The sequence below is a fragment of the Crinia signifera genome, chromosome 19 (assembly GCF_055691185.1).
Source record: "Crinia signifera chromosome 19, ASM5569118v1, whole genome shotgun sequence".
Classification (NCBI taxonomy): Eukaryota; Metazoa; Chordata; class Amphibia; order Anura; family Myobatrachidae; genus Crinia; species Crinia signifera.
Window position 1 is genome coordinate 92,031,478 of NC_139226.1, and position 26,235 is coordinate 92,057,712.

Here is a 26,235-nt window from a genome sequence, read left to right on the forward strand (position 1 = left end):
GTTCAGGAACTATGGCTGCTGATCTTTCTCCAACCCCTGTGATTCTCTGAAGACATCCATCATAATTACCAGCAGCTAGAAGCATCAAGCTGAGCTTTGACACTGCTTTTATTTTACCACTGAGGATTGGAAAAGTTCTTCTAGGAAACAATGTACATTAACCCTTATATACATGGTTTACTTCTGCTAATTCTGTCCTTAGCCTCCGCACTATGGCTGGTTACCACCATGGTGGCATCTGGACTGTGTTCTAGCATTAGGGCCCCATTATCATCGATTCCTCCTTTTTGACAGTTATGGTTGACAGATCTACTGTGTCTAAATATAAAATAGATAGTTCTACCCCAAAATGTCATCCTGCAATAGCTCAACATGGTCTAAAGGTCAACATGGTCAAAACGCTGACATGAAAAAGGTTGACAGGTCAAAATGTTGATACACACATGTACTGTAGATACACACATGACAAGGTCAACATGAGTTTTTTTAACTGGCTTGTTCTTAATTCACCATCCATGTCATCATAGAGCAGTGTTTTCCAACCAGTGTGTCGTGGCACACTAGTGTGCCTTAAGCTGTTCTCAAGTGTGCCCCCAGATCTAGAGATGCCCAAACCCATTTACAGCCACCACCAGTTCAAATGTTATTTACTGGTCTCTTCTTTTCATCTGAAGGGCCAATGTATTTTATTACCTGTGGGGATCAGTGTGATTGTTTTTAATGTGGGGGCCAATAGGTTTGTTTTTTTACTGTGGTGGCCAATGTGTTTTGGCCTGTGGGGATCTTAGGGTGTGCCTTGGCAATTTTAAAGTCCTATTTAGTGTGCCGCAAGGTAAAAAGGTTGAAAATCACTGTTATAGGGGGGTATTCAATGTGCTCCGAAAAAAACTATTTTACGTTTAACATTATGTTTTCGTTTATTTCGCATCAAGAATCCTTTTTCGCTATTTTTTTTTTCGAGGTATTCAAAGGTTTTTTTTCCGGAGACAGCAAGAAGTGAAAAAAGTGAAATGTATCGAAAAATGGGCGTGACTTTTTCGCTAAGCGAAACTTACGCGTATTGTATAAAAAGAACGTGCTGCGCAACGCATCCACCATTTTGGGATGCCGACAGTGTTGTGTCTAATGGCCGTAGTGCAGTGGATCACAGCAGCCCCCTTCCACGTTCGGACCGCGTGTCTTCAAACAGAGTGAGTAATATCCTTTATTTTATTAGTTGTTTTGTACAGTATTGCTGCGCTGTTTCTATTGTTTATTTTCTTTAAAATGGAACCTTCTGCTCGACAGCGTTGTCCTTGAATTTAACCACAGGTTAGGGCTTTTTAGTTTTGTCCGTTGTTAGTGAGATTTTAGCATGTCCTTTAAACGATACTCTCCTTGTGTGTGGCATGTCTTTCATATTTCCAAATTGGTTCTTTTTAGTGCTTGGTTGTTAAGGGGATAAATTCAAATTGTACTGTTATATGAGCTTTGAAGTGTGCACGGTTGGGGTGGGTCAGCATGGCCACTTTTCAAAGCTTTGCACTTTCTTGTTGGGGAACGTCTTAAGGGTGCACCCTGCCTGACCAGCAGCATTTGTTAAACTCCAGCCCCTGCGTGCCAGCCAGAATGCTTTGTGATGGAGCAGCGCTGCAGTGAATAGCAGCATTGCTGGAGGAGCTCAGTCACAGGAGGAGACGTGACTTCCTGTCACACGCAGAAAGCCCCTGTGTCTTCCTCGCAGCCATAAAGCCCATCCAGCTGACCACCTCCAACTATCTTATGAATAAAGAAATAGCTAGATGGCTCTTTTAGAGGTGTGAGGGGGCAGTCGCAGTGTGTGAGGATTTGTATGTGTATTGTGTGTTTATGTAGATGCTGCTTTGTTTATTTATGTATGTGTTGCTTGTGTGTATGTAAGGGCTATTATGTCACTGTATTTAGAGAGGTTGGTCTACAGTATATGTGGATGTATGGGCACATGTAGCTGTGTGCATACATGTGTCTGTGTACCTGAAAGTTGCAGTTTATAATTGTGGGTGTATGTGCATCTGTAGCAACTGCATGTGTATACATGTGATGTTTCTGGAAGTGTGTATAGATGGTGGTTCTTTTGCATATAACGCTGTGTGTATGGATGTGGGTGTATGTGCATATGTTGTTGTGTGTATACATGGATTTGTGTCTGTTAATGCCATATATGAATTGTGGGTGTATGTGCATATGTCCGTCCTGTTATGTGTGTACATGTGAAGTATGTTGCAGTTTCTATATATGTGGATTTTATATGTGTGTGAGTTGCTGTGTGTGCCTATGCGGGTGTGTCTGTATATTAGTCTGGCATAAACAGTAGTCATTCTAATAGAAGCGGTAATCAATCAGACTGACCTTATTTCTACAGTTATATGTCGTGCCCACATAAGTGCTGGAAATTCCCTGCTCATCTTATGACCTGTCGATCTCTATTCAAATTCCAACATAACTCATTAAGACCTTGTCCTTTTTAGACCTAAGTCAGGTCGACCTTCCAGGGAAGTTGCACTAGTGGGGACGACTTTATGACTGTACATATATAATTTCATTCTCACACATGATCCACACCCCGCCTATGGGCATCTGTTATAAAGTTATTCAACTGGGTGTATTCACTGTGCAAGTTTAGCACATGGGGATCTTTTGTTGTACATTGAAACGACCATGCTCAATCATGACATTTGTATTTATTATGAATGTCTACAGAAAGAAGTCTTTTTTCACCAGTGGATTCCTCTTCAGAAGATTCAGTGCATAAAAATACAGAGCATCAAGAACTGGATGAGATGGCTTTGAAGACGACAAGCCTTGTTGGAACTAGAAAGAAAAGCAATGGAAGACATCGGGTAATTAAAATTATTTTGGGTTTATGAATATAGTATCACCAATATGTAATGATAGTCTGGATCAGTAAATATGCATTGCATCGAGTGTCACGGACAAGGCCTGTGGGTGTGCGGCTCATACTGTTGCCACCTCAGAGTGAACCCTCCTATATGATATTCCAACCCCAACAACCCTCACACCACGCCCCAATGCGATTTTAAAAATCACCATGTGTTGGTACATCATCACTAACATCCATTTATTTGTTTATGGTGATTTTATAACACGCCAATTTCTTAAAATGTTGTCCTAATATCCAACCATAATTTATTGGAAGAAATGGTATTTGGCTCTCACAAGTACAACACATTATTCGAGAAGTTGGAACAGACACAGCAGCCTTCTATAAGGCAAAACGTAGCGGTTACAGCTTGGTGTGCTTTGGTAAAACATGGGTGGGTGCTGGGTCTATAACCATTATGGTTTCTTAAACTGGGTGATCAATGAATGTCATTGGCACACATGCCTTTTATTTAGACATACAATAAAAATTCCTGAAAGAGATAGGTAAACTAAGGGCAAATTGAACATGGCAAATAATTTTTATTATGTGCTTGTTTAAAAACAATAACACTACATCTTTTTTATACAGTCTCCTACATTGAGAAGCCCACATCGTTCCGATATTTCTACAACGGAGGAAGATTTTGAAAGATTTGAGGAGGATTGGGAGCAAAGTGCCGAATTTAGAATCTGGAGGGCGAAAGTTGAAGCATCGCGCAATAAACAAAAAGCCACCACAAGTGGACATTCGAAGGTATTTATTTTTATTTCAACCAAAGATGATTTCAATTTTGCAATGTAATGATGTTTAAATTGTAAATTCTCATTCTGTTTGCAGATGTTCCACAGCAAAAGGCAACATTTACAAAATGTTCATCACAGCCGGCCACAAAACAGTCTAGAAAAGAAGCGTCCCAATGATAGGCAGCGATCAAATATCCGTAGTCAAGAAAGCATGCAAAGTGATACAAATGAGGTTGCAAGGTTTTCTGATGACTCAGCATCTCATCATTCTTCTGGTGAAGGATCCGGTGGTGAAAATCTGAAAAAGGCTCAACGTGGCGTACGGTTCAATGAGTCCGAGAATTATGCTCTGGTGGAGGCAGTTGATAGATATTATGATATGTTGTTTGGTCCAAGGGCACCAACTACAGCTCCAAAATTGAAAAGAAAGATGTGGAATAATATTGCCGAAAAAGTCACCTCTATATCAGGTGTTCAAAGAGATTCCAAACATTGTATCAAAAGGTATAGTGACTGCCGCAGGCAAACTAAAAAAAAAATGGGTATGCAAAGAAGACATGAGATAGGTACAGGTGGCGGACCGGAGATGAAAATAAAGTGGCTTTCCTGGGAGGAAATAATCAAGAAACGATTAAACCCAATAATGATTTATGGAGTGAAAGGAGGTGTTGACTCTAGACGAGGAGGCATTCAGGAGGAAGAGGAGAATCCTAGAAAGAAAAGAGGCAGCAGAATTAGCAATGAGAAAAATATGTCTAGTAAAAATGGTAATAATTTAATAGCATAAAATCTATGTACCAAAATGTAATGAAATGTTATTAATAATATTTTTACCTTCATTAGATGAGCGTCAACATTTAATGCAAGCGGAAAGAAGGCACAATAATTCCAGCAATCGAGTTCTTGAACGTTCGAAAGATAATGATGGCAGTAGTATGGCTGAATTGCAAAGTATACCCACATGCTTCCTTGAATCATCTGATGTAACCGACGTAACGTTTGAGGGTTTCAACAGCAGTTCCATAGATAATTATTCCGGTAACCGATCCTCAAGGGAGAGAAATTCTCAACAGATGGAATGCGAGAGTACTGTAAATCCAAAAGAAAAAGGTTAGTTTTTTTTTAAAAAATAGCTGTGTATTGCGGCATAAAACCAGTTTATAATCAAGGGATGTATTTTATTAAACAGTAATACTTTTTTGGAAATGTTATGCACTCCTTACATGAAAAGTGTGATTTATTTGTTTATAATAAATTTTATGGGAATTTTAATTACAGAAGATATGCCTATGACAAGTGGAGGACTTTCCTCCGGAATTGGTCGTTTTTTTAGGCCTGATTTAATTGAAAATTTGTCTGAGGATGGAGATGTGGAGGTGCGACAATCGGAATCAACACCTATACGTAAGTAATAATATATTTCAGCAATATCTTTGGTTTTCTACTACACTCTTCATTATTTACAAATAAAATCAAGTAATTGAATGTTCTTCAAAATTTCTCTATCCTTACAGCATCTCAAGCAAGGCAGCTTGGAAACAACGACACATCAGAAGAACCAGAATATCTGCATATCAGAGCTTTGGCAGATCAAATGCAGCGGAGACATGTTGACTTTGAAAAAGTTTTAAACAAAAGACTAGATAGCTTAGAAAACACTTTTAAAGGTTTTATAGACATAGTAAAACAGATTGATGTAAACCGCCAGAGCCAATACAAAACTACTCAGGATATACTGAATATTATAGCTGTGTCAATCAACAAATTGGTTGACAATACAACTAGCCACGCACACAGTTTAATGAAAATTTCAGATGCTAATGCACAATCAGCAAATACCTTTAATATCATGTTAGAGTGCCATCGACAAACTTCTGCCAGTACAGGGTTGATTGCTACTTCTCTGAAGTTAATTGCAGAGGACATGATTGCAAAGTCGCACAAAAAAAACATAAGTGAAAAACAAAGAAAAGCATCAGTAAACGAGAGGAAAGGGGGTGTATTTCCCACACAAAATACCTATTCCTATTCCCAAATGTACACAGGATATTCAGGCATGTTTCCAAATGTTAGAGAGCCAGATCATGCGACAACATCTTGTGTGCAACCTGAATCGTTAGCTAACGATCTGTCATTATCAGCACCTACACACGATGACGATGAAACTCAGATTTCACAGGAGTTATAAAAAGTTTAAAATTACAATGTTTTCACAGTAATAACTTGTAACATCCATCTCCATCCAGATTTGACTCTGGTCTCTTTAGGAAGGAATAGGTATTTTTATTGTGAAATTGCACTTATTTAAGTTTTTATTGTTTATTATCTATAAGTTTTTTTTTTTCAATGCAGCAACATAGGAACCATTGTCAACACTGGCCAACCTTCTCCCCCCAGATGTGACGCACTGCACATTTGGAAGGAGCAGCGTGGTCAGTGGTGACAATGGTCATTGTTACAAACAAATGACAGTTCTGAAACTTTACCTTGTGGCGTATATCATTTGTGCTGATTTCAATGTTCCATTGTCAACACTGGCCAACCTTCTCCCCCCAGATGTGACGCACTGCACATTTGGAAGGAGCAGCGTGGTCAGTGGTGACAATGGTCATTGTTACAAACAAATGACAGTTCTGAAACTTTACCTTGTGGCGTATATCATTTGTGCTGATTTCAATGTTCCATTGTCAACACTGGCCAACCTTCTCCCCCCAGATGTGACGCACTGCACATTTGGAAGGAGCAGCGTGGTCAGTGGTGACAATGGTCATTGTTACAAACAAATGACAGTTCTGAAACTTTACCTTGTGGCGTATATCATTTGTGCTGATTTCAATGTTCCATTGTCAACACTGGCCAACCTTCTCCCCCCAGATGTGACGCACTGCACATTTGGAAGGAGCAGCGTGGTCAGTGGTGACAATGGTCATTGTTACAAACAAATGACAGTTCTGAAACTTTACCTTGTGGCGTATCTTGGTTCTCTGTTTCTCTAAACACTTTGAATATTTTCTCATTTTTTGAGCGTTTTTATATCTTTCTAACTATTTATAAATGAAACAACATCAAAGGTCATGATTCATGTCAGTCGAAAATCCAAAATTGTTCAATAAAATTTTATTGAACCAAACAACATTTCAAGAATCATTTTTCGTATACAATTATTTACATTGAACTATTATAGTATAACAATACAATTTTATGACACACGATGCAAGTGGTGTAATGCAAAGATTTTGCCATCGGTTCAACCGGTCATCAAGCACAGTGTTCTCTGTGTGGCCAGCAGTAGACATATGGACCTGCAAGGGGAAAAATTAATGGTTAGTATTGGCCCTGTTATAAACAGACATGGCACCGAGGTACACCTGGCACACAGCGCATGCGCCCTTGGTATGTTTGGGGTTTAACCTAGGGAATGGGTCTTCAACCTGTGGCCCTCCATCAGGAGTGCCACAGGTTGAACACCAGTGTTGCGGGGGCACATGAATGAGCTACTTACCAATTTCACAGAACAGCAGCTGAGAAGTGGGGCCTGTCTCTGGCACTTGGGAATGAAGTGGATGTGGCGTCAAGGCAGACATCAAACTGCAAAGGGATGTTTGCAGAGGCAGCAGGAGACATAAGGACCTGCAGGGGGAAACATGAATGGGAAAATAGCGTGCTGGTCAGTAGTGGCCCTGTTGCAGACGGACATGGCACCGAGGTACACCTGGCACACAGCGCATGCGCCCTTGGTTTGTTTGGGGTTTAACCTAGGGAATGGGTCTTCAACCTGTGGCCCTCCATCAGGAGTGCCACAGGTTGAACACCAGTGTTGCGGGGGCACATGAATGAGCTACTTACCAATTTCACAGAACAGCAGCTGAGAAGTGGGGCCTGTCTCTGGCACTTGGGAATGAAGTGGATGTGGCGTGAAGGCAGACATCAAACTGCAAAGGGATGTTTGCAGAGGCAGCAGGAGACATAAGGACCTGCAGGGGGAAACATGAATGGGAACATAGCGTGCTGGTCAGTAGTGGCCCTGTTGCAGACGGACATGGCACCGAGGTACACCTGGCACACAGCGCATGCGCCCTTGGTATGTTTGGGGTTTAACCTAGGGAATGGGTCTTCAACCTGTGGCCCTCCATCAGGAGTGCCACAGGTTGAACACCAGTGTTGCGGGGGCACATGAATGAGCTACTTACCAATTTCACAGAACAGCAGCTGAGAAGTGGGGCCTGTCTCTGGCACTTGGGAATGAACTGGATGTGGCGTGAAGGCAGACATCAAACTGCAAAGGGATGTTTGCAGAGGCAGCAGGAGACATAAGGACCTGCAGGGGGAAACATGAATGGGAACATAGCGTGCTGGTCAGTAGTGGCCCTGTTGCAGACGGACATGGCACCGAGGTACACCTGGCACACAGCGCATGCGCCCTTGGTATGTTTGGGGTTTAACCTAGGGAATGGGTCTTCAACCTGTGGCCCTCCATCAGGAGTGCCACAGGTTGAACACCAGTGTTGCGGGGGCACATGAATGAGCTACTTACCAATTTCACAGAACAGCAGCTGAGAAGTGGGGCCTGTCTCTGGCACTTGGGAATGAACTGGATGTGGCGTGAAGGCAGACATCAAACTGCAAAGGGATGTTTGCAGAGGCAGCAGGAGACATAAGGACCTGCAGGGGGAAACATGAATGGGAACATAGCGTGCTGGTCAGTAGTGGCCCTGTTGCAGACGGACATGGCACCGAGGTACACCTGGCACACAGCGCATGCGCCCTTGGTATGTTTGGGGTTTAACCTAGGGAATGGGTCTTCAACCTGTGGCCCTCCATCAGGAGTGCCACAGGTTGAACACCAGTGTTGCGGGGGCACATGAATGAGCTACTTACCAATTTCACAGAACAGCAGCTGAGAAGTGGGGCCTGTCTCTGGCACTTGGGAATGAACTGGATGTGGCGTGAAGGCAGACATCAAACTGCAAAGGGATGTTTGCAGAGGCAGCAGGAGACATAAGGACCTGCAGGGGGAAACATGAATGGGAACATAGCTTGCTGGTAAGTAGTGGCCCTGTTGCAGACGGACATGGCACCGAGTTACACCTGGCAGTTTGCTACTTACATCCATTGCAAATGAACCCCAATAATTTTGTGATGCAGACTCTTTCGAAAATAAACTTTGAATCAACAACTCCAAAAAAGACAGAAAACTTCAAGCCGAACAAGGCCAACAAGAACCAACTAGGCCAACAAGAACCAACATGGATCAACTCTGTAATTAGAAAGGGATAAAGTATATCGTTAAAAAATATTCAGGGACTTGTTCAGAAACATGGCACACAATCTGGTGTGTTGCAACTCCATAATCGCATCACATCGCATGTAACAAATTTATATGCACTGCGATGCAATGTGATGGTCCCGATTTTTCAAAGGGTTGTATGGGAAGTAAGCTTTGCAAATCCCCACTATCCAACAAGGCATTCAGTTGGATCTAAACCTGGGACAAGCGTCAAGAGGCACCCACCCAGATCGGGGACATGATCAGCTATCCACGCAAGGGGATGCTGATTAGTTAAAAACAAAACAACGTCCCCTTGCAGGGCTCGCTGTGCTTGCCTCGTTGGGCCACGGAGGGTCACTACCCTTGGCACAGGTTTCTATCCACCGCCATGCGTAGTTAAATATTGTACAAATTGAATACCACGGAAAAATCAGTTCCATTGCATCACATTACAAACACCAAATATATATATGTAAAGTCCATGTGCATTTACATGTAAAGAACTAATGTGTGCTATACACACATGTCCCAATACGATAGCAATCGTTAAAACAATAATATTACAAGGTCTGTCAACCATACAGACATGTGTGTATATACATATGTATCGTTAATGATACGGATCATGATATATAGAGATATCTGTTTAAACGAAAAAAAAACACAGAAATACTCACATGCGAAAAAAGTATTGATCAGATTTCTTCTGGTTTCTGCTCCTTCGTCCATGCCCACAGGTAACACTGAAGAAAGATCCCCATGCTGGTTAACACTAGCACGAATATTCACCGGCAAACGTCTTGCGACACAGATATTATGCAGAATGCAACAGGCATTAATAATGCCGCAGACTTTTCCCGGAGAATATAAGAGGCTACCACCGGAGATGTCTAAACATCTAAACCGGCTCTTAAGTACACCGAAGGTCCTTTCAATTACACCCCTCGATGCAATGTGTAACTCCTGGTACCTTTTTTCAGCATCACCTACAGGATTAAGCAATGGGGTCAACAGCCACGGTTTATTCGGATAACCCGCATCACCTAAAATATCAATAAAAAGTTGTAACATATTTGCTAATAACTTATGCATTATAAAATATATATATATATAGATTACATACCTAACAACCAGCCATCTGGCATTCTTCCTTCCTCAAAATCACGGAAAATAGATGACTGGCTTAAAACGAAGGAGTCGTGGGTCGACCCAGGAAAACCCACACAGATGTCCAATAACCTCATTGTGGAATCACACACCATCTGGACATTCAGGGAATGGAAGTGTTTTCGATTCCGATAACATTCTTCCGATTCCCTGGGAGGTGTGAGTTGCACATGGGTGCAGTCAATCGCGCCCAGCACATTGGGGAATCTCCATTTTTGAAAGAAGCCAAATTTGATCTCATTACATTCGCTGTCAGTGTCTGGAAATTTTATAACCTGGGCCGTTAATTTACGGAAAGCTTTAATGACCTGAGATAAACAGCGAGACATCGTTGGCTGGGAAAAACCGCATGTCTGGGATAAAGTTGGCTGGAAGGTGCCAGACGCAAAAAATTGCAATGCAGCCAGCAGTTTCTGGAAACCGCTGACTGCATGGTTTGACCGTACCCGGGGCTCAAGGTCAGCTTCCAACAGATCATACAGCGAATATATATCCTGAGACGACAAGCGAAAGGTACCAATCACTTCCGTCTCAGAGAGACCATCCAGTACACGCCTAGTACGATACTGGCGTGGACGTGGAATTGAAACACGCACTGACTCACCAGAAGGAGTAAGATGCTGACCACGATGATGATATCCACGGCCCTGAACAGGACACCGATAGCCACTTGCCAAACGACGACGTCGACAGCGCATCAGGTATGTTGACACGATCATGAACATCACAAGCAAGTCAGCAAAATAATCCATTCTTTGAGACAGTGATAAAAAATGAAGGAATTTGTATCCAAAAACGCAAATTGACCTATAAAAACGCTTCCAAATACAGCTGACTGCACAAGGCTGCTACTCCATGAAATCCCAAACGCAGGAGTGAGGAGGTGTGGTGAAGTGCATGATGGGAGAAAAGAAAGGCATGCTGGGAAGTGAATTGTAAGAAAACAAGTAATATTTCACACAAAATAAGCAAAAAACAAAATAAGGGCAAACAATCCTGCATATATTTTATTCTGGAGAGCAAACGAGCCGTTACTTAACAAAATACAGAGTTGAATCTATGAATTCATCACCCGTGACATGGTGAAAGGAAAATTGAGAAGAAGAGCATACACGCGGAAACATTCATATCGGTATCATATCATTGAATATGTCTGAGTGAAAAGTCGAAAAAAAGCTATAAAAAAAAGTGAAAAAGTGGAAATATCGCTACCGAATCAAACGAAAATGCATCGTGAAAAAAAACATTTCACATACTCGAAAAATGACTAGATTGAATAGCTGAGGACTCTCCGATGTGAAAAAGTGAAAAAAAACACGTGAAAAAAACCATTTCGATAACGATTGAATACCCCCCATAGAGGGAGAATAATAGTGTGCCATGCCCAAAGCGTAAGCCATGTGGGGGTACACATTACAATAATTTGGGGTCCATGTTGACAGTTGACACAAAAAATTTGAGTCTACCTTTTTCCATGTCAACATTTTGACTCTGTTGATCTTTTGACTCCGTCGACCTTTCCCATGTGAACCTCTTGACCCAGTTGGCCTATGCATGTCAAACATTTGGGGAGGCCTACCAGTTTACTGTCAAAGGAAACAATGGTCACCAGGAGTCCTACTGTACATGCGCATTTGTCAGGTGCTACGGAGGATGCTGGGAAGGATCCAATTAGATCCCTCCCAGATCGCAATGTAAAAATAAGTATATGGTTCTCTATTGGGTAAAGGAGCCCATACACGCTCTGATAGCGGCGTGCGTTCTGGGCTTAAATAGCATCCATCCCATCGCATTGCATGCCTTGTGCATGCAATGCGATGCGATGTGATGAAAAGCAAGTACAAAAAGTATGTGCACATACTTTTTGTACTGTGTGATGAGGTGCCGCGGGAGCGCGCACCTCAAAGCACACATCGCACTGCCGGGAATCGGAGCGTGTGTGGGCTCCTTAACTCCATCTAAATAGTCATCTTTGGTGCATCACACCCTTCACTTTAGGAATATAGTAGTTTGATGTCACAATCCAGTAGGTAGTGATGGCACAGTGCAGTGATTAGATCATTCTGTTCTCAGCCCATATTCACTTCATACATTAGGCAATTTCGGCTTCTGCAAAGATCCCAGGGGGCACGTAGGGGTAGATTCAATTAGCTGCACAATTTATTAAATATCTTCAATGAATCTGCCACGTAAACTTGCACTTAGGAGGTCATTTTGGTTGACCATGAAATGTTTTCTAAGGTGTTTGCAAATCTAAGACACTCCCTGGTGTCTCAGATTTGCGGCTACCTTGTATAGGAACCGGGTGAGCAGCTGACATCTGGTGACGTCAGCTGCCCGCCCTTGACATCCGCCGCAATTTAAATGGGAACGCCTAGCATTTTCATGGGAACACCCACGAAACGCTGGGCACTACCTGCGGCCTCCACCACCCGCACTGCTACATGCGAACGGGTCGGTGAATAATCAATGTGCCACGCCCATTTGCACAAAAAGGCTGCATATGCGCAAAAATGTTTATGCGCATGCGCAGTAGCACAACGTCGATCCCCCATGCAAATACGCAGCGGAGTGAACTGATTAGCAGCAGGGCCTTAATGCAGATGTCTCCTAACAGTGGCCTTGATTCTAACTGGTTCGCTCCCCTGCGTGTTTGCACAAGGGAACAATGTTGTGCAACCAGTGGCATAACTATAAATTTTGCTCCCCCCTGCCAAAAGGTTTGTGACTCTTCCCCCCCCCCCCCCCCCCCGGTCTCCTCTCCAGCGTTTTTCCCTAGCGTATGATGTGATAATCGAAAAGCTGAAGCTGAAGAGAGGAGGGGAGACCAGCAGACACTACTGATTCCTTTGGCTCCGACGCATCCCAGGCCGCCCCAGCACGCTCATCCGCCCGCCCATCCTGTGCACAGTAGCCAATGGCCGGCTCTGTGTATAGTCAATTGAATCAGTGGGGGGGATTTGTCATCTCTGCCATGGCCGTACCCGCGCTGCGGCCCACTGGCTGACATCCAGTCGGCAGTGACAGGCAGCAGAATGTCAGTGCGTCCAGCAGGTGCTGGCGCCCACATAGACCCCACCGTGGCTTGCTCCCCCAAGTGGCAGCTGGGGCTGCCTTACAGTAGTTACGCCACTGTGTGCAACTGCACAGGCACATAAACATTTATGTGCCTGTGCAACCTCTTTCTGTGAACGGGCGCGGATAGCATCCATGGGAACACCTAGCGTTTCATATGTTCCCATGAAAACGCTAGGCATTCCAATTTAAATTATGGCATAATGCGAGTGTCAGGGGAGGGCAGCTGATGTCACTGGAAGTTAGCTGCCCGCCCTCTTCCCATATTAGGTAGCCACAAATCTGAGACACCATCTTAGATTTGCAAACACATTAGAAATCCTTTGATGGTCGGACACCATCAAATGGTTTTATCCCAGCATGCAAGGCTGCGAGTGGAGTTTTATGGTAAACATTCATCTGCATGCCTTCAACGATATTCGCTGTGCGAAAGGGGGGACGTTTGTGTTTGTTGTGTTTGCGCAGCTTTGTGAGTCAACCAGAATGACCTCCAGTGTCCGGAGGAAAATCTCAGCTAAGTGCACCTTATGGTGCTAACTACAACTTGGAATCTATGGGTTGATGCCGTGGGCTTACAGTGTCATTACATAGATTTGGGCATTGAACCCGGATCTACAGATTTGGGTTAAAGATTTCACTAAAATGTGTTTTTGTTTGATTTTACAAATGGGAGGTAACAGAGGGTAATCACCTGAGTCTGAAGAGCCTACCCAAGTTTCAATATATCCCTGAACTGGGCAGCGTAACTTTGCAATGGTAACGATCAAAAGGTTGCAACATAGTTGATTTGTTGAGGGTTCATGAGCACATGTGGATCAGGAAATAATAAATTAGCCTAATTACCTTATCTGCCATAGGGGGGAATGTATGTAACCTTGGAGAAAGACAAAGAGGAGAGAGGTAGCCAATCAGCTCCTACCTGCCATGTTACAGGCTGTGTTTCAAAAATAAATGTTAGGAGCTGATTGGTTTATAGCCCTCCACACTTTGTAGCATCTCCTCCAAAGTTCCCGAGACTGACATAGCGACAGTTCTGTGTACCATAACAGGAAGCCCCCCTATGGCACTGACCCAGTTCCAAAGGGATTAGCATTTAGATGACTATACAGCCCCCTTATAAGATGCAGCTTTCAGAGAGCATATGCAGAATGTTAAGAATTGAGCTCCGGTGTAAGAATAAGATCAGGCGTGCAGTGCCTGGCCCACAGTAAGCACATAATGGAGTGACACAGTAAATGAAGAGACAGGAGTTTTGCTTTAGAGTGTAGGTGACCGATGAGCTCGGTCGGTGTTTACTGAATACAATAGAAAGATTATTCACCTTCCGTCTTCTTCAGGCTTCAACTTGCCTGCATTGTCTAATGTATTTGCTTCTTTATATAACATAATAACATTGCAAACATGCGATTTACAGGACAATTAACTACAGAACTCAGCCGCAGGAAAAGCACTTTAAGTGGCTACAGTGATTGATAATACCCATAGTTCTTTTGGCATGATGGCCAACTTAATCTTGCCTTCAGAATACAGGGACTGGGAGACCATGGGCCATTATCTGGTTCACTCTCAGAGGCAAATTGCTTCTCAAATGGACAAAACCATGTGCACTGCACCTTGAAGTAAAACCCCACCCAAATGTAATTCTCTCTGCACAAGTTACATCTGCCCCACCTGCAGTGCACATGGTTTTGTCCATTTGAGAAGGAATTTGCCTCTGAGAGTGAACCAGAATAAGGCCCTATATATATACATCTCTTATATATTTGCCCAGATCTTTCACTCTGTGAGTGTGTGTATAACGCTGGGTGGAGTCATGGGCGTAGTCATAGGCTAATAGTCTATCAGCGCCTCTTTGACTCCACCCACACAGAGTCACAGAGTGACAGAAAGGCACCATAGTGCTGACAGGAATCGAATGCCATCTCCCAGAATCCCCCCAAACAGCCCACAGTGGCTGGGATGAATGTGCACCCCACTTCCTACAGGCACAGAAAGTGTTGTGGGGAGACTGCGCCCTCTCTTCCTGCGGCTGGGGAAAGTTAGCATTTGAGATACGCTGGCACTCCCCGTCTTTCCCCGGCCACCCCCTCTCCCGTCCTGGAGCCGTGGAATGTAATGTGCCTGTAGTCTCAGCAGGGCCGGACTTCTCAGTCCAGCTGCTGCTCTGCCGCTGAGGGAGGCACCCCTGCTTACAGTAGTGCAAGCAGGGGGGTAAACTTTACTCGGCGCTGTAAAGGCCATGGGAACCACTGATGATGTCAGCGTCCCTCCCACCCAAAGGCCAGCAGCCACATGCATTTTTCTGGGGCACTCTCAGGAAACGCTGGCGTGCCACTCACAAAGGCTGACCACCTCTCAATCAAATTGTGAATGGCCAGTGATGACAAGCCATCACTGGCTTTATTTGCCCGAACTATGATAATTGTATGAAAATAAACTTTTTGTTGCCTTTTACAGTATACCGGATAGAACTCTCCTTTCATTGGCCGTCGGTGTTGGACTTGGTATTACTAAGAAGCAGTGTAACCCGGCTCTATAGCACTGCTGATCCTGTAGCTGAATAAATTGTCATTGGAGAATAGTCTTTTATTAAATATGGCTATTGTGTTCTTACACAGTGATAAAGACCTTTAACCCCATTGCCTCCTATATTAGTTACAGGAAAGTACTCACAACCAAAAGGAGTTTTCATCAAATCCGCTACAATTACCACTTGATAGTATTATGATTAAAAAATATGCCCTCGGAGTCGGCGTGTATGCTGGTTGCTCACTTTCAATAGAAGTCATTAAAGTTTTCGTATAGAAAAAAAAAAGGCTTTGTTACATTTATTTGAAAGGGAATGCGAGACATCTTTCTGCTCTATTCTGTATCTGTCATCGGTTTGGATGACCGCGGTTACCTGGCTCCGTGCTTTGAAATTGAATAGACATAGTTCAGATTTGTGGAAAATAAAAAGATCTTTGTGCTGGTGCATAGCACGAAACCATTTTCTGTGCGCAAATGATGGGACACTTGTAAGCGTATCGCAAGTGATAATCATGGTATGCTGTACCCCATGCTCACTGAATGTCCAGTAGATGGCTGCCTTCAGTTCGAGTGGTTATCCCATACTTTAGAGACTTGCGGGCATATTTACTAAAGTTGTTTGTTGGGTTTTTTCGATCATTTTTTTACTCAATATTAGATTAGATTGATTCGAATCATTGTTTTTTTTATTTTTTTAATTGATGTTGGGCTTCCAGGGCTAAAAAACACATTGGGCCCAATGTAATAGGGTGCAAGATTCAGAAAGTGAGAGATTTGGGGAGAGTTTTCCCATTTCTTTACAGCAGCAATCAATTACATGGCAAAATCAACCTGATTTTTCAGGATTAAAAATAGATATTAATTTCGAAATGTTGGCAAATGCGTGCTCTAGCCCTGGAAGCCCATCATCGATTAAGATGAGAAAGGCCCTTCTGAAGGACACTCAGTGTGTGCACTCAATCTCATTGATGATGCTCGCTTCCGCACATCGTTAACACCCCCCCCCCTTCTGCTGAACATGTAGGTCAATTTTGTCTATATATATAGATGACCCACATGTTCAGCTGGTCCCTGTGATGTCTGAATGTTGTTATTTACCAATATTTTGCCTATTGGCTAATGTGTATAGAACACTGGCAATCAGTACAATTACAATAAACTCCACAATACAACCTAGAGTAACATTGAGGTATTAAGCATAATTTTGGTCCAAAATATGGTTCCACCTACCACGGCCAAGTGTCTTCATCCGATGAGTTCCTAACATCCCCAAGTCCAGAACACATGCTAGTACCATACTTGCCTACTTTATCAATGAGGCAGAGGGGCAGGGCCACCACCAGGAGCAAGGAGATGTGGGGCATGGGCGGAGCCACAGGAGGGGCGGCTTGCTTGGGGGCATGGGCAGAGTGATTGCGTCATTTTAGCCACGCCCCCTGCATTGCACTGCACTGTGGTGGCATTGTACTGTGGTGGGCAAGGATAAAATGATGATTTGTGTCATGGCGAATTGCGTCATTTGACTGTAGTTTGCAGAAGTGTTGAAATGAGTCATACCTTTAATGGTAGATTACATCTTGGTGCCCCATCATGTTTTGGCACTTGCCCTGTTTCTATATTTGCTGTATTTTGAATCAGTTACTTTGGGGAACTTATACATACTGTAGCTTGCCTTATGCACACACTTTTCATTATATTTTTTAAATCTTATGATAAGTGTTTGGTTTTTGCTGTAGGGAACAAGATCCAACATGTTCAGTTCAACTGTGTGACCTACTGTTAATTTCATGGAAGGGAACCCAGCATAAGAAGCTACAGTAACTAATATTTACTGAAGGAGCGTTCTTTCTGTTGACACTCATTTATCTGGAGCAGCTATCCTTAAGGGCTGTTGGCTAAGAGTCGAGGTGTTGGTTTGAAATTGGATAATAGTTGGTAGTACACATTTCATGGATACTGTTTACACGGTGCAGTTTAGTCGAGGGTCAATGTTGAGAAAGACAGGAGATAATGAATTTAAATTTTATGCATCACTTTGGTGGTCATTGGTCACCTTGGTGAGGGCAGTTTCTGTGGATTTGGGGTGAATAATGTTCAAGGTGACAAAAAAGAAGTGAAAATTTAAGAAATGTGGTGATTCCAAGATAGACGGGCCTCTGTAGGAGCCAGGAGGCACAGGAGAGGAAAGAGGTATGGTGGTAGGTAAGTACTGTAGAACGTCTGGGTCAAGTGATGGAGTATGGATGTACAGTGTAGTTTTCTACTGTGCTGTGCCCTCCTCCAGAGTTAGGGGGCATGGACAAGCAAGAAGGTGGGCTGGATTGGAAATGGATCCACATACGCATCATCATGGCTCTACCAGCGCTAGATGGTGCCAAATACCAGTCGTGGGGCTATAGCGATGTGATTCAGTGCAAATCTTGTCGTCGGGTCCCCTCTGGGACTGTAAATTGTACTCTGTTGTGAGGAGGTAGTGTGCCAGGGTGCCATCGCAAAACCAGGGGAATTGCCCACCTTCTTGGGGGGCCAAGAGAGTAATCCAATTTTTGGAGCCTCCAAGCCATTCTAGTGAAGGGGCATGACCATCCACTAGGTAGGTATACTCATCCCACAAAGAATACGGCATACATTTATGCAGGAACAGTATAAACTTGTGTTTCTGGTTAAGTTATTTCTTCAACTACTGCCTGCACATCTGTGACCTTCAACAAAAACTGTCATTTATATTTATGTCAAACATCATGAAGTCTGCATGACCTGAATATGAATACATCTTTATGACACCAACCAGCTATAACGGAAGGGTTGTCAGGGTCTTCTATAAACCGACTACAACAAATGTCTTTATGATGGGTGTGCGTGACACAGCCAGCATGTCGCCCACCTAAGTAAGCCCTCATCCCCTGACCGCTGAACTCTTCCTGCAGCCAGATAATGTGGCAGCTCTGGGTTGGAGCATCTGCCCCCTCCAGCTTTGGGGATATTGCATGCATGGGTTAATGCAGCCTTCAGATGGCATTAGCCTATTTGGGCTAACCGTTTATACATCATTATACATCATTATTGATCCCACCATCAAAACTTACCCAACCATTTCACACCCATAATGCACCACTGTCAACTCATGTAATTGTATTAGGTAATGATTACAGAGGTTTTCAACATTCATAAGGTCTATCAAGGTCAGACTATATACAATAATTTTCCAAGTCTTGATACATAATGGACAACATGCCCTATGCAGTATATAAAGTGCCTGCTCTGATTGTACAGGTCTGTAGTTGTAGCTAGGGCCACATTAACATTAGGACAGATGAAGCCTTATCTCCTAGCCCCCACACAAAAATAGGCCCATCATTGGCTATATTGAAATGGTAATTTGCTAACAATGCTTTTACAATAGGAGCAAGTTTCATCTTTGCTCCTTTGGCCATGGCTAGCCATGGCCAGCCATGGCTATTCTATTGTTCTCAGCTGCAATACGTATTGTATTGCAGCTGAGAACAATAGAATAGCCATGGCTAGCCATGGCTAGCCACGCCCAAAGGAGCAAAGATGAAACTTGCTCCTACTGTATGTGTTTAGGGTGATATTAAGGCTTATAGTGCAGGGGGTGTATACACCCATGTGACACTGGCCATGCCCACACTGCACTGGCCACACCCACACTGCACTGGTCCAACCCCCTCCACATAGGCATTTGATTGTTTTCATCCCTTGGCTTTAGTGACCCTTAATCTGCCCCTTGTTGTAACAGATTACAAATACCATAAATGTGCTTTACTCTTTCAGGGCTGTATCGGTCTCGCTGACAAAAAAAGGTTCTGGTTTCAAACTAAATCATTTCCAACAAAAAAAGTGTTCTAAAAATACTATAAAAAGTAAACGAAATGATAAATATAATACATTCTAAACATATTTCATACCCCGAGAACACTCTTTGTATAATTTAAACAATAATTAAATTGATAGCCAAAGACAGAACAAATGGTCCAGTATCATCCCGAAACCAAACTAATAAGCATTGCTTCATCTGAAATTCATAAATACTTTCGGAGTGGGACAAACAAAGGCATTATTCACGTATATGTAATAATAACACTTAAATGTTTCACTAACTATAGGGTCAGTGCCAAATTCTCACCCCACATAACCGGCGTGGGGTGAGGGTGAGAGGGAGAGAGAGAAAGGGGGAGAGGGAGGAAGAGAGAGGAAGAGAGAGGGGGAGAGAGAAAGAAAGTACCAACCTGTTTTTCAAACACAGACTGTAACCTGACTGATTGCTTGGTACTTTATTTCTCTACTTTATCGCTCTGAGTCTGCAAGCTTTGATACATCTCCCCATAGTTCAGCAACCATACGTTTCAGGTTTAGGTGGACATATTGCTTTATTTCAATAGAAGTATTTGAGGTTTGCGATTCAAGGCCTGATTCTGGTTGACTCATTAAGCAGCATTAATTCTCTGCTTAGCGAGCCAACAACCATCCCCGCTGCTTAGCGAATGGATGTTTTTGCATAAACATCTATTTGCAATGGAGCATACGGAGACAAAATAATTTGATGGTCGCCGACCATCAAATTATTTTTCCCCTGTTCGCAAATATATCACCTACTTATATTCGCACCGTGACATCAGCTGCCTGTCCCGGTAGGCCGCTGCCTGCCTGTGTTCACATGGGGATGGCCATGTGTTCTCCTGGGCACACTCAGCGTTTCATGGATACGCCCCCCGCCCCCCCCTGTACAAACGCCTCTGCATTTGCACAGCAGCCCTGCACATGCACAAACATCTGTCCCCGGTGCGAATATGCTGGGGACCGGACAGATCAGATTGACCACCCAGTCCTTTCTTGTTTAATATTAAAGAGGGCGGGATGATGGTGGAGTCGCGCATGTGCAAACCCCCGGGCGTTCGCTCAATGATGAACAGAAAGGGGGCGGGTGGGAAGCTAATTCTGGGCGTGCCCACAAAAAACGGCGGGTGCTCATCTGGAAATGATGGGCGGGCACCTGCCAATGCAGGTGTGTCCATGTCTGATTGGGGTTAGCGCCCGCCGCCATTTTGGCGATCACCGTCCTGGATAAAAGTAAGCATAGACTTTTATCTAGTAAGGCAGGAGAAATCATTCGATGGTGAGCGACCATCAAATGATTTTTCCTCCGTACACCTGCCTGTGAGCGGATGTGTAAGCGAACATGATAGTGCGGCGATTCACTTGGTGTGCGTTTGGTAGGACGGCATTTACCTGCGGCGACTATACACTGCCTAGCCCTAGCGAATAGGTCTGGGTCTTTTGGACTTCGGTTGGTTTCCCTGCTCCGCACAATCACCCAGGCGGATTTTTTTGTTTTTGCGAAACACGACCTCTAAGTTTTACATCAGTGCTTTGCCGGCTGTGCATTCTCTTAGTCTCTTTAGAAATCTGCAGAACATTAACCTGCTGTAATAACCCGCAAAGAATAATAGGAATAATTTACCTTCCTAAGTTATCTACTAAAAGCCATTAAGTGCTGAACATATAACATCACAAGGGGCATTACCCAGGGGGCATAATGAGCAGCCTGCCCCATAGTAAGAGCATTATGGGAGGGGCTTACGGTCTTCAGGCAACAGAGGGATTTGCTGGCATGATGTCATTTTCATAAGTACTTGTGTTATCATGTGACATATAACGGGACACAGTAAGAATGTGTCACAACTGACATCACTCACTTTCCGAAAGGAACAATGACATCACCACTCTCCAAATATAAGGATGCCATTTCCAGGATATTTTATAAATATTCATATCACTACATCATTATATACTGTATACACCTGTAGCTGTCCCGTGTGGTGTTAAAAAAAATACATTAATACTGTAGTACCTGTAGTAATATTGGTGAGAGCATCTTATACTAGATATAGGGGGATTTTTTATTAAAGGGATAAAAATTGGAAAGAGGTAAAGCGCCAACCAATCAGCACTTAACTGTCATTTTTAAAGCACAGTGTGTAAACAGTGAAGTTGATTGGTTGGCATTTTGGCAAATTATCTGCATTTTTGTAATTAGGAATCTGATCGTTTAAGCTGCTTCAATTACCAATATTAATGTTTTATAGACTAATGAACAACTAGACACATAAATCGGCATACATTTGTCATATCATCTCTATATACTATACTATATGTCTAGTTTCTGTGTGTCACCAAAACACTGCCATCGGTTGGCAGCAAGTGAAACTACATTACTTTCTCTCTGTCACATTAGCTACCTTACTAGCTTTCGCAGCATTTGCTTTGAGAAGTCTTACGAATATATATATATATATATATATATATATATATAAAATTTTGCTCCATAACATCACCCGCTCCTTACCGCTCTGTACATACAATCGCTGATGATATTGTCAGATTGAGCTACATGTACAGATAACCCGGAGGTCGAGATCGTTAATGATATTTCACACACACACACACACACACACACGCCAGACAATATGCACAAGATATCGATATCGACTATATCGTTAACAATATATTGCTCAGTGTGTACCTAGCATCACACAAAGTAATAACAATTTTTTTAACATCATATATATATGTTTGTGACTATAATGAGCAAACATAATTAAGTCAAACACTAACCTATTGTGTCCTGAATATTTGTTGAACCACCCTATATACTGTATCCGCACTTTCTTGTTGCAAACTCATCACCTCGACACAAAGTTGAAAAATCATTGAGTCGTGTAAAAGGACCACACGACAAATGAAGCGCAAGGCGACGCCGAAACGCCTGCTCCAAGTAAGTCTGGGCATCTATGTATAGGCGAATATTTATGTATATACTGTACATGCATGCATGCATAAGCCAATTGGCAGGACATCACAATGAAGTCATTTTAGTGACCTCAGGTTATCTCACCTGTCTGTTGTGACGAATCTGTCTGCAGCCACAGGCAGGTACTCAATGGGTGTCCGGAATCCACCTGTGATGTTTACATTTTCCTGTGGAATCAGAGGCTAATTCGCCACGACAGCTTATTATTCCCAGCTTTTCCCAGCAAGATGATTTTTCACAAAGTGCTGAGATTAAAGCGCTGTACTGGGTCTTGCAGTCTCATCACACTCAGGTGCTTGATATTACCCAATGAATTCTCTCTACTGGTAATACACTACCAAGGTTATCGTTCCATTAACTCTTTCCCACCCAGTGTAGCCCTGAGCAGGCTCTGAACTGTGTGCTTACAGATGCTCGCTGCCTGACAGCCCAGGAATTACATTTCATGTTAGCACACTTGGGTCTTGCACACAGTCTACATCGCTTGCGTTTCCCAACTCTAGGTTATAATGAGATGTTATTGTGCGTCGGATTTCAGCAGAGAACTCTGGAAGTCTGATGCCTGGGTCTAGTGAAAGGTTAAGGATAGTTTATCCAGTGTTTCATGCTGGCGGAGTCAAAATCAATGTAAATGACAGGTTTATTTTTAGAAAACTTATTACATATGTGCATATTATATTGCAAAGGCAGATTTATATGACGGGAGACAGGACTAGGGTCAATAATGAGGGGAGGGGATGCTTCATCAGGACTCATCACTGAGTCTTCATCATAAAACACCAAATGAAAACACGTATTTTAAATAAATCGATTTAGTAGAACCAGGATGATGATAAGGGGTACGTGAGTGGGGCACAGAACCTGATCGCTAGTTTGCTTATGTTCGCAGCCTAGCAAACAGGTTAAGGGCCCCATTTACCATTGATCGCATTTACAATGCGATCTGGGCAGAATATTGCCGCCCAGGATCGCATTGTAAAATGCGATCATGTCACCCCAATGTATAACCGGCCAGGGGGCAGGGACAGGTCTCCGAAAAGAGTCTGTCCCTGCGATGCCAGAAGCCGGGGGTCTGCGCATGCACGGTTACGCGCTGACCCCCCCGGCGACCCCGCTGACCGCACTGCCGTTCGGGTGCGATGTGTAGCCATAGGCTACAATGGGCTGTCGCCATATCAGAATGGCGATAGCCCAGGTGTGCGAAGCCGGGCTGCCCGACGTTGATATATCGGACAGCTTCGCATCCCCCATAGAAACTTATGGGGCATGCGGCCGGCGGCACTGCAGGAGCGGATCGGTGATACATTAGAGGGATACTTAATATTTGCAGTTAACCCCCGAAAACGGGTGTTTTCGGGGATTTAGCCACAAATATTATTTGATAAATGCGGCCCTAAGACTGTCCGCTGCCTGGCCAAACAGACACCCCCGTAGCATGTTTTGCATGCAAGGGGATGTGTACGCTTACACATTCCCTTGCATGCGGGTGCATGAGTGACAAATCATTCGATGGTCATTGACCATCGAATTATTTTTTTCCCATTCGCAAATAAAAGTCAGCCTAGACTGACTTTTATTTCCGACAAAGATGGGCGAAAAGGGGGTGGGATTTGATGTCATGTGACGTCAGCCACCCACCCTGAGCAGGCATCAACCTGCCTGCGTTCCCTGGGGAATTTGCAGCGTTTTACCTGGGGACGCCCATAAAACGCTGTTCCTCCGAGATCAGCACATATCTCATGCTCCGTAGGTATCCGAATGATAGGTTGACGCTCTCTAGGTTGACAGTCAATATGTCGACATCAAAAGGTCAAAATGCACAAAGCCAGCATGCATTAGGTGGACATTGATAAAAGATTGATACGAGAAAAAGCTCAACATGGCTTTAGTCAAAACAAAATGGTCATCATGAGTTTGTGGCAACCTTTTTCCATGTTCACCTTTAACTTGTGTCAACTTTTTATCAAATGTCGACATTATGCGCGACCTAATGCATGTTGACCTTTTGATGTCGTCTTATTGACTGTCGACGTAGACACTGACGATTTTTTGATCCACACCGCCATTGTTTAACACAAGCACACAGGGAAGGCTGTTTGGTCTGAGGAATCAGAAAATGAAAGGCCTCGCGCAGCCCAGCTGACCTATTTAGGAAGATGCCTTCTGACATTTCTAGGATTATGTTAATATTATACAAATTAGGGAATACATTGGAGGAATATTTCATGCATCAAATATTTCAGTTCCAATCTATTACATTTCTACTCAGCAAAAGTAACGCTGTGATCACAGAGAGCTTCCCGTGGGAGCTATGATGTAACACCCAGTCCGGAACACGTGGAACGGAATAGCCTTCTGTGGTCCCAGCACCACCTGCAACGGGAAGGGATCATCGCCACTTGTTTTTCACTTTGGAGAAGTCACAGACATGTGATAAACATGGAGCACATACTGTATGCCAACAAAAGTGGGTGATAGGGATGTGAGTGGGGGCAAATATCAGAGTATCGCCATTAAGTCTCATTATTGCCACTTTAGCAAATGGCAACAATTCTGGATTGAAAGGTTAATTAAAATGAATAAAGGATTTAGGGGCTTATGTACTAAACCATGGAGAAAGACGAGGTGGAGAGAGAGAGACAGTACTAGCCGGTCAGCTCGGGTGTGGTATAACTCAACGACAGTCAATAAGCTGATCTCAAACGGTTGACATGCACAAGAACAACTCTGGAAAAAGGTTGACGTGGAAAAGGTGAACATGAAAAGGTCGACACTTAAAGAGGTCAACATGAATTTTTCACATTTTTTGGTATCAATGTCGACACCTGAGCATGTGGATCCCAATTAATGTACGGCATCCCCTCCGGATGGAAGATAAAGTATGAATATAAATATATATATACTGAAAAACTAATTTCAACCTTTTCATGTGTCGGTAATACCATGTTGACATTTAGCTTGCATCCACCTTTTGGCTATGTCGACTATATGGTGTCAACCTATTCACTGTTGACTGATAGTCTGTGAGCTACAGTATCTGGATACCAATGGCTCTTAACTGTCATATTACGGGCTGTGTTTGAAAATGAAAGAAGTTGATTGGCTGGTACTTTTCCTGTCTCCAAGGCTTATTTAATATGTCCTTTAAAACTGAGCAGAGGTAGTTTTGAAATATAGACAAGGATCTGATGGGTTTTAGCTAGGTCCTGATAGAACTATAAGTAGGTCCTGATAGATCTTTAGCCATAGCTGCTACTCTCCTGCATTCTGCAGGAGACTCCCTAAAAAGCAGCAATCTCCCTCTCTCCCTCATAAGTCTAGCAATCTCCCTCATTACACTGTTAATTTTTTTGGGAAAAAGGAATTAAAGATAGATAAATTTAAATTGAATCATCAGCACCATTTCCCAACACTTTACCAAGTATAGTATCGCTTACTAACTGCTTTGGGGCTCATCTACATTTGGATATAAGTCATTTTAAAAGATTCCTCTCAGATGTAGCAGTGCACACCCACGCTTCTAGGTGCCACGTTCACAATCTCTTTTCACAACCTTTCCATACATGGAATTAGACACGTCCTTTGGGTGGAGCATGACAATGGGGCGCTGTACAAAATTCTACTGCCAACTATAATCTCCCTGAAACTTGTTTTCAAAAGTAGGCAAGTATGACATTAGCTAGGTCCTGATATAACTATAGCTAGGTCCTGATAGAACTAT

At 43.3% G+C, this 26,235-nt stretch overlaps 2 protein-coding genes across 2 annotated transcripts in view; one reads left to right on the plus strand and one right to left on the minus strand.

Moving 5' to 3' along the window:
• MMEL1 (membrane metalloendopeptidase like 1) overlaps positions 1-22,978 on the minus strand; it is a 154,498-nt gene extending 131,520 nt beyond the window's left edge. The window contains exon 1 of the mRNA XM_083162913.1: positions 22,599-22,978. The gene's annotated coding sequence lies outside the window, so the exon portion shown is untranslated. The remainder of the gene's footprint in view (positions 1-22,598) is intronic.
• LOC146041596 (uncharacterized) lies at positions 2,709-6,761 on the plus strand. Its single transcript, XM_083161542.1, has 6 exons — positions 2,709-2,858; positions 3,491-3,655; positions 3,740-4,412; positions 4,489-4,755; positions 4,924-5,049; positions 5,160-6,761. Exons 1-6 carry the CDS (start codon positions 2,709-2,711, stop codon positions 5,831-5,833), a joined length of 2,055 nt encoding a protein of 684 aa, XP_083017668.1. The 3' UTR covers positions 5,834-6,761.
• Positions 22,979-26,235: the final 3,257 nt, after the last annotated feature.

Excerpts from the sequence above, each read along its gene's own strand:
- LOC146041596 (XM_083161542.1), top strand. The coding sequence starts at position 2,709 with ATGTCTACAGAAAGAAGTCTTTTTTCACCAGTGGATTCCTCTTCAGAA. Across the intron at positions 3,656-3,739 it reads CCACAAGTGGACATTCGAAG|ATGTTCCACAGCAAAAGGCA; the intron begins GTATTTATTTTT and ends TTCTGTTTGCAG. Across the intron at positions 4,413-4,488 it reads AAATATGTCTAGTAAAAATG|ATGAGCGTCAACATTTAATG; the intron begins GTAATAATTTAA and ends TACCTTCATTAG.